The 13572-nt window shown below is 45.2% G+C and overlaps 1 protein-coding gene across 1 annotated transcript; it reads right to left on the bottom strand.

Annotated features, from left to right (window-relative positions):
• Positions 1 to 3578: 3578 nt before the first annotated feature.
• PSMD6 (proteasome 26S subunit, non-ATPase 6) lies at positions 3579 to 9933 on the bottom strand. Its single transcript, XM_009091153.4, has 8 exons — positions 9707 to 9933; positions 8504 to 8709; positions 7861 to 8006; positions 6691 to 6910; positions 6480 to 6588; positions 5303 to 5471; positions 4030 to 4107; positions 3579 to 3884 (listed from the first exon to the last, which is right to left on the bottom strand). Exons 1-8 carry the CDS (start codon positions 9849 to 9851, stop codon positions 3788 to 3790), a joined length of 1170 nt encoding a protein of 389 aa, XP_009089401.2. The 5' UTR covers positions 9852 to 9933; the 3' UTR covers positions 3579 to 3787.
• Between the last annotated feature and the right edge of the window lie 3639 nt (positions 9934 to 13572).

Here is a 13572-nt window from a genome sequence, read left to right as displayed (position 1 = left end):
TGATGTAGGAAACTGCCAATGCATGCAATGAAACTCCAGGTCAGACGTTCCCTGTGTGTAGGGTTTGTGTATCTGTGCATCTTGTCAGTGCCCTTTGCATTTAGTATCAAAGCTGGGGAGATGTGTCCTGGGGCCCGAAGTTGTTTGCTCTCTGCTGGCGGGGCAGTGCTGGGCTCAAAGGCTGCAGCCCGTCCCCGGCCGTGCTGTGCCGCTCGGGATGCGGGGTGCGGAGTTGGCCGCCTGCCCTGGGGCTCTCCGAAGGCCGGAGCGCCGCTCCGTGGGCGTCTTTTTTACACCGACTACCAAAGCAACCCAAAGGAGGGCTTGCCCTGGCTTTTTTAAATGCAAATTCTTATGGTGCATTATTACCACGTTCTGCTGCAACAAGTAATCAAACGCATGTAGCTTGTAGGATCCACCATGGGACTTTTTATTTTGACTAGATGCTTTTTTCAGTGCGTTGGCTCAGAGCTGTGTTAGCTGCTGGATTCGTTTCTAACAAGCAGCATGGGAGCTTTGTCATGGAAAAGTGGCATATGCTTGGGGTTTTTCTGACCCAACAAACTTCAAAAACCTTTAAGGAACTTGTTCAAACTAATGTGGATTGAAACTTTATTGCCAAGGAGGAAAAACAGCCTGAGAAATGGTCAAAAAGTTTTGTCCAAACCTATGAGAAATAGCTGGTGTTGATATTTGTGGCCAAATTGATACAAAAAAAGTTTTCTTCAGCATCAGCAGGGGCTGTGTTGCTGCTTGGGTTTGGTGGTCTCTGACAATGCTGGAAGATTTTTTTTCCTCCGTTTTGCAGTTTAGGTCCCTTCACCTGAGTCCTTTCCTGTCCATGACTGATGACTTTTCCTAAAGCCAGTGCCTTGTCCCTTGCCTGCAAGGCTGGACCTTGAGCTCTGGAGCCCAGTGTTCAGCGAGAGAAGCACCAGAGGTGTTGGCAGGTGAGCCAGAAACTGCACAGAAATGACATTTCAACTGCTTTGTATCAGAGCTTTACTAACAAATTCTAAACCAGCCCATCTCCTGCCCTTCCTACCTCCTTTCCCACCATTAATGCAGGGAATGAATTGCAGAGAGAAGCTCAGGCTGTGGCTTGAAATCTCTGTCTGGTTCTGGCTGCCTTGTAGAGAGGGTCAAGTCAGCCTTGCAAAGCGAAATTGGAGAATGGCATCAGCTCAAGGAACTGCCCAAGCTTAAATTACAAGAGAGAATGTACAACTTTGGCATGTGGACTATAAATCCATGGAAAGGTGTCAAAAGCAAGGCATGAAGGCCTGTGTCTGGAGTGCTGCTCACAATCAGAGTTAAATAAAGGGAAATTATGAGATCAGATAAACAGATTATAAAATTGACATGATCACGGGACAGTAAAAATCAACTTGAAATTATATCAGGAAGTAGAAGTTCTAATGCTTCTGATTTGACATAGAGATGGAAGAAGGCATTTTAAAACAAGAGAATAGACAAAATTATGCCCTTGATCAGCTCAAGGTCTGACCACCCTGGACCCCTCAGCATTCCTACTCTTTGGAAAACCTGTGTATCAGATTGCTTTAATTTTTTTTTCAGGAGAACAATGTGAACAGCCATGCTGGCTAAACCGTGTGCCTCCAGCTGTGGGCTTCCGGAGGTGCTGCTTTTCACCTTTCCCAGAATTTTATCCCACCACTATTTGGCATGGCTGAGACCTGAACTGCTGCACAAAGCCTTAAAAGGTTCAGCAAAAATTGCTGTGACTCTTTCCTGCCAGGCTGTGGCACAAAAATCTTTGTCCAGAAGATCTCCAGGCTCTCCCTGGATCCTCTTTTACAGGATGTAGGCTGGCATCAGGAAATGTGAAGGCAAGTTGGGATCTTCTTTTTTAAAGGGGGGGGGGTCTTTGCTGTAGTAGGATTGTGTACTTCTGTTTGGAACACTATTTTTCACCCACCTGAGCAGAGAACACCAGATTCTGAAGTGCTTGTCTTCTACTGCATGATGACCATGGTTAGGATAAAATGGTTGATAGCTCTGCAAGTATCTTGGAGCACTAAAACTGTTTGGCAATACATATGCAGAATGGAAACTTTGATGTAGTTAATTAAGGCCACGTCATGTATAAATATGGAAAGGAAAATTTATTTATGCACCAAACAGAAATTCCTCAAGTCAGTGAAGACATGAAGACAGTATGGTTTTCTGATAGGCTTCACACCTGCACCTATGGAAGGTGGAGATATTCCCAAAAGTAAGAGTGATTAAAGCCTTCCTAGCTAGCTCTACTTATCTGGCATGGAACAGAAAAAAAGACAGGAGAAAAACAAAAGAGGTTATTGCAGGTCTGAAAAGTCTGACTATTGGGTTTTATCAATTAAAACTTAATACAAAATGGTATCTGTGTGAACACACAAAACAGAGACTCGGAGCTGGACACATGGTAAACTAGAGTTCTTGTTTATAACTCTGAAGAAAGATCAGACTTTTCTTCTAATTAGTACTATGTGAAATGTAAATCTTTAACTTTGGACTAAACAGCTGCTTCTTGGAGGGGGGAAACAACCAAAACAGCTTCCAGTAAGTAGTAAAAAAACCCCAAAACCATGAGGTTGTACTTTGGGTTTGAGAAAAGTTCATCAGAGAATAGAAATGGCCTCTCAGCACCAAGGGGTCCAACCTCAGGCAGGCAGCATCAATTCCAGGACAGAAGACTCTCTATGACCTTACAGTGGGAGGGCTGGGCAGGGGAAATTCCAAGCTGTCCTGTCTGTGGCACAGTAGCTTCCAAATGCTAGGATTGCTCTTTGGGTACACGCATCTGCTGGGGTTCCTTCCAGCCCTGAAGCTGCAATGCATACAGGCAGTAAATGCTCCAAATGCAGCGGCATCAAAAGATGACTCACAGAACTCACTCCCAGGCCTTCTTTGGGAGGAGGGAAAAACCCCTCAAGGCAGGCCAGCAGGGCAAGCAGCTGCTGCTGGAGGCTCTGCCACGCCAGGTACCATGTGTCATCAGCATGGCAGCAGCCTAGTGAGACATTCATCCCTCAGCAGCTGGGAAGAAAGGAACTGTAACCCCTGCAGTACCTGATCAGCTCTGTCAGACTGCAGTAGTCCCTTCCACACTCCCACCACCACCACTAACATCTGCAAATCTAACTCAGGCAATAATTCCAAATGTAATGCTTTGCTCACCTGCTGACTTCCTTTTCAACAGTTTGCAGAAAAACAGTTTAAAGAGAGAAGCTATTTTGTTCCAGTCGTTCCCAAAGTTTTAGTCCTGTAGTTTCTGTGGTTGAATCATTGCTTCAGCCTAATATCTTGCTTCCTTATTCCTTCTCCCTTAAGCTGTAATCCCTTCATTGCAAGACTCCCTCCTCTCTGAACAGTGTGCACCCTTCACTAAAACTTTTGACCACTTTACTGTTATGCAACTGATTGTTTTCAGCTCTGATTCCAATATGAAAGTCTTAAAACAGCAAGCATGAAGTGGCCATGAGCTCTCTGTGTTCACAGGTCGTGAACACAGAGAGCTGTTCAACATGGAACACTGGATATACAGGCAAGGAAAGGAACAAAGCCTATACAAGAGATCACCAACGGTATCATACATTTAATAAATGAACTGGGTTCCATACACCAGAATAGAACAGTGTGTACATAATGAAGTGGAAAGTAAAAACACTACCTTTCTTGCTAGTTATTTTTTTCCCTACAGTATCCCAAGTTATGCAATATATTTATAGGTTACTTCCAAAATGTTTTAAACATCTAAATTTTGCATTCCCTTGCATTAAAAAAATTACATATTAATTACTCGGGAAAGTTTCTGAATTCTGTTTAGCAGCAAATCTCCTTTCTTGATGGTTTCTTGGTACTGCCAATTCTTGCTATCAGGCCTAGGAATCATGGGGGAAAAAACAGGGGGTTAGAACTGAGAATATGATTTATACCAAAGCATTTAACATTTCTGTAGTAAATGTCATCAGAATATATAGAATTTGACTGGTCTGTTAAAAACAACCTCCAGGAATTGTTACATACCTGTTTGTTTCTACAATCTCATTTACTTTGTCTATTTTGCAGTGCAATCTCCCAGCTGCAATAAATCTTGAAAGCTCCCTAAATAAAGAAAAAAAGTTAGTTAAATCCTGTTTCACCAGGGACTTGTAGACCTAAGAGCACTGAAAACTGCTGTTACACACGCTTTATTTCTGAAGCAACAGCCTATGGATCTTCATCAGGTATCTTATGCATCCTCATCTTATTAAGGCTTGGACATTGCAACCAAAATTAATCTTTTTAGTGACCTGAACACAAAACCTCTTAGTTCTTTCTCCTCAGGCCAAAGTGTTGCACTTGAGTTAGTGAAACTTATCACTGAGCTTTGTATCAATTACTCTTCAAATCCAAAGGCAGCAGTAATGCAGAGTGGCTATTTGGAATTTATCCTGAGGTAAATAGCTTCATGTCAGTCAATTAATTAGAAAAGTATCTCAATAATACTTAATTTTTGTTAATGCTTTTTAAAATTTTATTATTATTGTTTCATTTAATAAGCTGGTGGTCTACAGCACTGATAGTAGAAGAAAATATACCTGTGCTCAACAGTAAGGTAAGTTACAACTCAAAATAAATTACAGGAAAACATAAGCAATAGTATGACTTAAAAAAATTACTTTTGAATTAAATGGTATTTGGTTTCTCTTGAAACACTTACTAATTTCTGAATATTTCAAGCACTTCCATATTTCTGTAAGTTTTCTATGTTAGAAAATCTGAAAGCTCTCTGAAACAAGAATAACTCTCGTGAAGGCATTCGAAAATAATGTGTTTCATGTACACAGAGTGAAAGTTCGTTTCTCACTTCACTCACCACTTGTTCTTATCATGATCTAAATCTGTTGTTTTTCTTCTAGAAAATAATTTCAAATTGGGACAGCAGTTGTTTGATTTAAGTGAAAAACATCAGATCCTGTCCACATAACAGAAACCAAGCAAAATGAGAGAGCGAGACTGGCAGAGTACAAAAAATGTGCAGATCCCCAAAGTTGGATCAGCTCAGTTTTTGCAAAGCTGTGAACTAAGCTGTCTAAAATCTAAAGTTCCATATCATGTGGAGGTCAATAAATACAGCCATATAAAGAACAACAAAAATAACTAATAAAATACCAGTTCTCACGCTCGTCCATAGAAACGTAACTTGGCATATTTAGAATACAACTGAACAAAGATTTTTACTCGCAATGAGATCACCATAAATATTTAAAAGGTAAAAAGGGAAATCTCTATGAACTGGAAAAGGCAAAGAACTTACTGATCTATGAATTCTACACTGACTCCAAAGGCTTCTGCCATGTACCCTAACGTCAGGGACCGGTAGGACTCGAGGAGCTGGCTGTAGGCGTGGATCCGCATTTCCCGAACGTAGTATCGGTAGTGAGGTGCAAACAGCCAGTCTTTCTTCATCTCTTGCTCTACAATAGCTGAAAAGGAAAAGAAAAAAGCAAAATAAATAAAAGAAGCCAGTAACTTTTAAGAAATGTCATATATCAGTTATGTAAATAAAACACACTGCACCGGTTATTAAGCGTGACCATAACTACGTTGTATTCTTGCACGCCTCAAGATATGAAAGGGATTCTGCACTAACAGAAGTAAATGAATGTAATCTGTATCACTTCTGCAACCAGGAGTGTAAGAACATGCAAACAATACTGGGCAGAGTTAATGGGAGCCTGTAAAAATGCACAGCATCTTTCTTTCAGGGGGCAGAAGGGACCACCTCGCTGAAGGCAGGAGCTGGACCTGCTGCCCGCAGAGCTGGGTAACAAGCAGACTCGGTATGTAACTCCTTGAAGAAACATTGTTACTCACACCTTTATAAGGACATAATATTAATTTTCTGCTACTAGCTCTTAAACTAGTTACAAGAACTTCCAGGCATTGAAGTGATTTTTTTTTTCCCTGACAGCATCGGTTCTTGGCTTGGGATGAGGCCAGCAATAGGAAGATGCTGCCCTTTAACTCAGTCTCATCAGGCCTAGGTTTCCACAAAATCAAGGGTTCTTCCTTGATTTTTCTAAATGTCTCTTTTTTTGTATTCTCTCACAGAAGAAAAACGAGCAGTCTGAGAACTGGTAAGAATGAGGGTTTTCTGAAGAGCTTTTCTTTGGTGTCACCCTTTCACACAGAAAGCTTTCAAATCTTTCCTGATCTGGATCTTCAAGTAAGATGGTGTTTCATAGCCATTTTCAAAGTGCTTTTTCACCTAATCAGATGTGATCTTTCACAAGGCTCACTGGATGAGAAATTTGTCTTTCTTTGTTTGAAAAATCAAAGTAGAAAGTTTTAGGTCACTGTTAAAAAAAATCTCCATAGTTTGTTCTGCACATAGCTCTAGTTTTAGACTGTAGCTACTCCACAAAAGTTGTGAATGACCTGAAACAACTGAAACACCTGAAACAGTGTTGAGGGACACAACCCAGCCTTACCTAGTGACTGGAAAAAGGCTGCATAACGACATTCGTACAGAGAGAAGAGATACTGCCGTACAGCTGGCAAACTGTGCAAGGCTTCCAGGATCTCTGCTCCTTTAATCACCTGAAACAAACACACATCTTTAACCACCATCCCCTTCAGCCTCAAGATGAACAGGTTAAGGCTCTGTCAGTTTGCACCAGTGCTTCCACGTGCTCTCCTTACCTTCTCCCTCAGGTCAGGCCTGTCCAGGGCAATCATGCTGACATAGACAGTGTATGTTACAAAGGTTTTGTAATCCATCAGTTCATAGGAGGTAAACGTGGAAACTGTATCAAGGAACAGCTCTGCTGCTTGTTTGAAGTCCCTAATGGCTACACAGTAAAGGCCCTGGTACACCTTGAGACGGTTTCTTCTGTCCCAGTCTCCTCCTTCTTCTATTAGACTTAAAATAGAACAAAGAATATTTACTTATGTAAATGTGTCATGTAATAAGTTATATGAAGCAGGTACAAATCAAATGATACCTTGAGATTAGAGAGATAATAACATGGTTTATGTTAGAGCTTGCTGAAACAGCCCAGGCTTTGTACACCTGTTGGCGTAGGAAAGTGGCTTCCTTGGGACAGGAGGCCAGAGGCTTTTACACAGTGCAAGTTTCAGATGAAAGGAAAAGTTTACAGCCTCTTCAGCTGTGACAACAGTCTCTGTGGATGTGTAGGTAAACATTACTGTCAGCCTGGCAACAGATTTCCACTGCCTTTGCTGCTAAAATCAAAGCTGCAGCATAGAAAAAAAGATTCAGGTTGCCACTTTTTAAGGATGTGCACAAAACTGGTGTGGCTGTAAGAAGGGCAGGGATGAGACAAAACTGCTGAGAAGGCAACACAAAATATCCCTGCCCAAGAACAAGAGAAGTGGGAACCTCCTCTGCCTTGGTGTCTCATGGCAGCAGCAGAGAGACTGGAACCACAGCTTTCTACAGGAACTGCTGAGGTTCAACACATTGGGAGCAGAGAGACACTGAAACTACCAATGGCACCAAAACACACCATGCCACTCTTGCTTCTAGAGGAAAAGCTCCTTCTTTACAGAGCCAGCTTGGTGCCACTGGGAGCAGTCACACCCCAAGAGGGAGTGGGATCTGGGCTACAAATACAAATTGAGCCAGCTGCTAGAAAACAGCTACCACAAAATTTTAACCTTTCTCTTCTCCCCCATAAAAAATCCAGGAGCAGGAAGTGCTCTAAAACAAAGTAACACCCACCCATCACTCTGATTCTCCTTCACAACCAGTCCCAGTCATTTCTGCACAGAAAAGTATTTATCTTCCATTTCTTTTTTTACAGCTTGTTTCCAAAATGCTTTAGTGCACTCAGACAACCCCAGCAGTACCTTTTTGCCTTTTCAATGTTCCTTGTGATGAGGTCATTGTCCATATAAAACAAGCCAATCCTGAGCAGATAGAACACGATATCCAGGCGATGTCCCAAGGCCACAGTTTTGTCGTAAGTCTTGCGGAATGCAGTCAGAGCTCCCTCCTGGCAAAACAGAATTTGCTACTGTAAGAATGTTAAAAGCACCTAGAACATTCACAAAATACCTGTTGTAAGAACATGTGTTGTCTCCCACTGGTAGTTGTGACTTTGATATTATGCATTCTGAATAATCTTAATGTATCTAAGTTTAAATCAAGTTAGAAAAGCTGTTCCTCATGTATCTTTTAAAGTTAAAGACTATGAAAATCTACTCTGTAACTTGAAATTCAGCTGCATGATCTAAAGTCTTAAGGTGTAAGGAAAGTAAATAATGGTGTTTGCAAACTTTTCTCATTGTCAAAAAAATTTCTTTCAAGGACTGTTTTGCTTCTAGATAATTTATATTTCAGTAAGACCCTCCCCTATCTGCCAGCCATGTGTGAGCTGTGCCATAGAGAAAATGCTCTGCAAGTCCCCCAGTGCTCAGTGGGACCTGCCCAGCTAACAGGGTTCCCATGCAGTGTTTTCTATGAGTCCATAAAGCCTCTGCTGTCACCAACCTTGTCCCCAATCCTGCACAGGTACTCAGCCTTGGCCATCATTGCATCCCGGATTTCACTCTCCCCCAAGATCTTTTCTGCATCTTCTAATTCGTTGTCAAGACGTTTCAGCTCCTCCTCATTGGCTTTCTTCATTTTGTTCAGCAGATCCGTGTCCATCTGCCACTCAAGAGATTTGCACAAGGCTTCATAGTATGGAGCCATGTCTGAAAAAGAAGCAGGAAGGGTTCTGCTGTTCATTGCTGCAAAGAGAGTGTGTTTGTTCCTAAAAGGACAACAGGACTGTCAACGTTACAGATATCCCTTCTGAGACCAGGTACCTGCTGAATCCAGACACAGCACAGCCCCTGCTTCTGCAGGCCTTGCCCCTCATGCTTCCTTTCACTGAGCTCATTTGCACTTTCTCTACCTTGGCCTCACCTTGAATTCTGGGGGCAGTTTTGGGCACCACAATACCAGAAGGACATGAAACTGTTAAAAGCCATCCAAAGGAGGGACATGAAGATGATGAAGGGTCTGGTGGGGATGTATAAGGAGCAGCTGAGGGCATGTGGTATGCTCAGCCTAGAGAAGAGGAGACTGAGGGGAGATCTCAAAGCTGTCTAAAACTTCCTCATGAGACAAAGTGGAGGGTCAGGTGCTGATCTCTGCTCTCTGAAAACCAGCGACAAGACCTGAGTAAACAGCATGGAGCTGTGTCAGAGGAGGTTTCAGTTAGATATCAGGAGAAGGTTCTTCCCCCAGAGGGTGGTTAGGCACTGAACAGGCTCCCCAGGGCACAGCTCATGGAGCACTTGGACAATGCTCTCAGGCAGAGTGGAGCATCCTGTGCAGGACCAAGAGTCGGACTTTGATGATCCAAGTGGGTCCCTTCCAGCTAAGGATGTTCTGTGATTCTCTTTATCCCCCTGTGAGCACAGCAGCCCGCGGTGCTCAGCTCAGAGCTCTGGCAGTCCCAGCAGGATGGAAGATCACTCGGAGCTGGGGACAGGGCCCTCGACCTGCCCCGGAGGAGTCAGTCCCGGGGCAGAGCGATGCCGAACTGCGGGGGGACGTGTACACAACCCCCTGCCCGGGGATCGATGAGCACCGACGGTCACACGGCTGCTCCACAGACACACGGTGGGAGCCGGGGCCGGCGAGCAGACAGACAGACAGACAGGCCCACACACACACGCAGAGCCTCCCCCGGGCCCCACTCACTGTGCAGCCGCACCGCCGCCATCAGCTCGTCGCGCGCGGCGGGGTCGGGTGCGCGGGGCCGCAGGCTGAGCAGGAAGCGGAGCTGGGCGATGCGGAGGTCGGGGTTCTTGGGCAGCCCCTCCTCCTCCAGGTTCTCCAGCGGCATGGCGGCGGCGGGACGGGGGCCGCGGGGCCGGGGCTCGGCAGGACGGGCGGCTCTGGGCAGCGGGAGGTGGCGCGGCGCAGTGACTCAGCCGCGACCGGCGGAAGCGGCCCGCGCTTCCGCCGCGCGGCGCCCCCTGGCGGCGCGGAGGTCCTTGGCGGCGGGCGGAGCGGGGCGGCCCCTGGCGGAGGGCGGCGGGGACGGGTCTGGCCTCAGTCACAGGTCACCCAGGGAAAGTGGCGTCCCCATCTCTGGAAGTGTCCAAAGCCAGGCTGGAAGGGGCTCCTGGTCTAGTGGAAAGTGTTCCTTCCCATGCCAGGGGTTGGAACTGGGTGATCTTCAAAATGCCCTTCCAGCTGAAACCATAGAATCATTCTGTGATCCTGTGATCCCAGAGCACATGGTGCAGGGCTGTGGTCAGGTAATTATGGAATGTTTCTAGTGAGGGAGACTCCGCAGCCACTCTGGACAATCTGTTCCTGTCACTGCACAGGAAAGTTTTTCCTCATTTTCAGGTGAAACCTCCTGTGCATCACTTTGTGCCCGTTGTCACTTCTCCTGTTGCTTGGCATCACTGAGCAGAGCCTGGGTCATCACCTTGGCACTCTCCCTGCAGACACTGACAGACATTGATGAGATGCCCTCTCAGTTGTCTCTCCACAAGGCTGAACAGACCTAGGATGGGTCTGTCTGGTGTTTGAGCACAGGGGAAGGACAAGGGGTCCTGGAAGGGGTTTCAGGAAAGAGTGGGTTTGTAGCCTTTGTAGTTTCAGAAAGGAGCTCAAATATGTTACACCAGAGCTTGTGGCTCAAAACAAGTAAATAATGGGGGCTCTAAACATCCCTGGTTTCAGGTATATTTCATCCAGGATGGTGGGGAAGTCATATCTGATTCTGGCCTTTGTTCATCTACTTCTCATTTTGCTTTTCTTGATGTTTCTCCATCTGTTAATTAAATATCTTTGATTTTATCTTTCCTGACCTCACACAGCAAACACTACCAGTGCTGGAGCATGTTCCCTCCCTTGGAGGAGATGGTGGCAGAAGGGCTGGATGGTCCCCACGTGTCCCCACTGGCCCTGGTCCTGCCCTGCTCTCTCTCCTCACCAGGGCTGCCCACAAATTGTCTGTGCCACATGTTACGTACAGATGGGGCATCACCTGTGCTTCCATGGCCCTGTGTGTGGAGCCCTTGAGGTTCATCCCCATTTGATCCCTGAAGTCAAACCCTTTTTTTATCCTTGCAACTCTATCACCCACTGTATTCCCTTGGAAGCTGGCAATGAGATAAAAACATAGTTGGTGCTTTTGGAGTGGAACACAGCTGGGTGGTTGGGCAGGTACAGGGTGCTTGGCTCCTGCAAAGGGCATTTTTGGGTGCCCAGGGCTGTCCTGTGGGATGCAGGATCCCACCTAGCCTCCTGGGCCACGCTTGCTGTACAGCTGAGCTCCTCCAGACACATTTTGGTGTTATTTGTTGGAATTGGGGTTTAAGTACAATGCTTTAGGCCAGTGCCTCTATTTTGGAGTTGTACTTTGCATCTGGGTGATGGGAGAAACACTTCTCATGACTGTTTTGGCACTGTGTATTCCCAAGATTGGCTTCTGAATATTGGGCATGAATTATTGAGGAGATGGCTGGAAGAAACTACTGCCTGCTGTGTTTTTGATAAGTGCTAGTATTTTTTACATTGATTCTGCCTTCCCCCCCTCCCCCCCTTTCATTTATTGGCTTGTAGTTATAGTATTTAGAATAAACAAAGGAAAAACTGTGGTTTAAGTTGGGCAGTCCCTTTGTTTCTTTAGGAGCAGTCAGTTTTTCCTTTGTCTTCTGTTTCTCTTTTGGAGCTGCAATCACTTTTGTATCGATTGCGCAAGGAGCGGTGGCTGTGATGCTTTGCAGGGAACAGCATGCTGATCTCTTGCAGCAGTGTTTATGTTATTTGCCTCTTGGCCTTTGCATTTGCTCAGAGGCCTATTCATTAGTTTTATTTACGACAGACACTTTTAGACGTCTTGCACGGTTGGGTTTTTTTTCCTGCATCTTGTCCCCAGCTCTATTCCTTAGGCAGCGTGTTCTGGAGCTAAGGAATGCTGTTTATTCTTTGCATGCCTTGTTTGGGAAGAAAAGGATGGTTGGGGTTTTTTCTGCTAAGTAAGGCTGATGTTCCAAATGCTCAGGCATTGCACACACGGGTGAATGTGGCTTGTGAGCTGGGATTAGCTCACAAAAATTGAAGACGGAAAAAATGGAACCAGCTCCAACGTACAGTTATTGCAGACAGTCCCTCCAGCAACGGGTGGAAGGTGGAAAGTATGTGCAGCTCCCTTGTAAGCAGATAACCTGGCTGTCACCATAGCTCTTTTCCTAATCCCTAATAAAGATTGGTTTGCAGCCACAGCTGGAGGTCTGCCCTCTTCCAAAATTCACATCATTCGTAACCATTATAGCTCTGGCCATTCTCACTGTCCACAGAAACACCCACACCCTGTCAGCCTCGCTGGATTTGGAATCCTCAGCTCATTGTGGCAGTAAAAGCCACAGATTCATTATGTACTGTGGGAGAAGAATTTCTTCGTTCTCTCATTTCTGGATTTGCCACTTTTTAATTAGCTAAAAAATAAGCTGCTAGGTGTGAGAAGAGTAGGGGAACTGAGTTTTAATTTTCCTGGGTTTAGTTATTACTGAAATGTCGTGTTTTGGTTTGTAACCATATGAAGTACTAGTAAATTACCCCACACAACATTTATTGCCAGTAAATATTTGCCTATATTTTGATATTTATGTGTAATTCAGCAGTCACAGAGAGAAAAAGGGCTGGGTACACACATGTGACATTCACTACTAAATATGAAAAAAAAAAATCAGGGAGAATACTTATATCTCAGATATTTAAATGATGAAATAAGGCCTTGTTGTGACCATAATTTCATGTGGTCTTACAGCATTCAAAAGGATCCAAATATTTTTTTTTCCAAAAAGGGATCTCAAATGATTGTTTCCTTCCTTACAACATGCAGCAGGCAGTGAGGAGCCCTGTGATGGCCCCTGGTACCTCTTTCTTGAAGAGTGACAGTGTGGATGTGCTGCAGGTGGGGTCCAGACCCCGCACTGCCCTGGTGATGCTCACATCATGAGCTTTGTTTACTCTTTGCAGTTTCCTGGGTTGGACACATTTTGTGTGGTCAGGGCCCCAGACAGTGATCATGGGCATCCCAAGTAATGCCACCCTCCTGGTTATCATTTTTGTAGCTGTGGGAGGCCACAAACAGGGCTGGAAGTGCAATTACAGATTTCCAGATCTCCTCCTTCCCCAGCTGTTAGTTACTAAATGCTACCCAGAGCAAGATGGCTTTTTATGCATCTGTGTGATGTTGCTCCTTCTTGTGTCCTGGCTCTTGGAGCCGTGCCGAGGCCACCCCGATGTCCAGCAGGACAGTCAGACACAGCGTATCTGTTTGGGGCTGAGCTGCCACAAGGTGCCAGTGTTTCAGAGCAGGAACTGCACGGTGTCTCTGCCTTCTGAATGCTTTGCTGGGCTGTTTTCCCCCCTCAGGGTGCCAAGTGAAGCCCTGCTATTGCTTAATGTTGACTTAAAGCTTTGGGGACTGCCAGCCTTCTGCAGGGCCACAGACCACCCAAAACCCGCTGTGTCCCCTCCCCAGCCACTGCCTGGTTTGCAAACCAGGCACCACTTTGCTGCTGGCAGGGATGTTTAACATA

Source organism: Serinus canaria, chromosome 12, assembly GCF_022539315.1.
Source record: "Serinus canaria isolate serCan28SL12 chromosome 12, serCan2020, whole genome shotgun sequence".
NCBI lineage: Eukaryota > Metazoa > Chordata > Aves > Passeriformes > Fringillidae > Serinus > Serinus canaria.
The sequence above is the reverse complement of the archived record's forward strand: the minus strand, read 5'-3'. Positions and strand labels throughout refer to the sequence as shown.

What these genes read in the sequence shown, in the direction of transcription:
- PSMD6 (XM_009091153.4), bottom strand. Translation starts at nt 9,851, where the DNA reads ATGCCGCTGGAGAACCTGGAGGAGGAGGGGCTGCCCAAGAACCCCGAC. An exon ending in GGCGGCGGTGCGGCTGCACA is followed by an intron (nt 8,710 to 9,706) that starts GTGAGTGGGGCC and finishes CTTCTTTTTCAG; the next exon opens with ACATGGCTCCATACTATGAA. An exon ending in GGCCTGACCTGAGGGAGAAG is followed by an intron (nt 6,589 to 6,690) that starts GTAAGGAGAGCA and finishes TGTTTGTTTCAG; the next exon opens with GTGATTAAAGGAGCAGAGAT.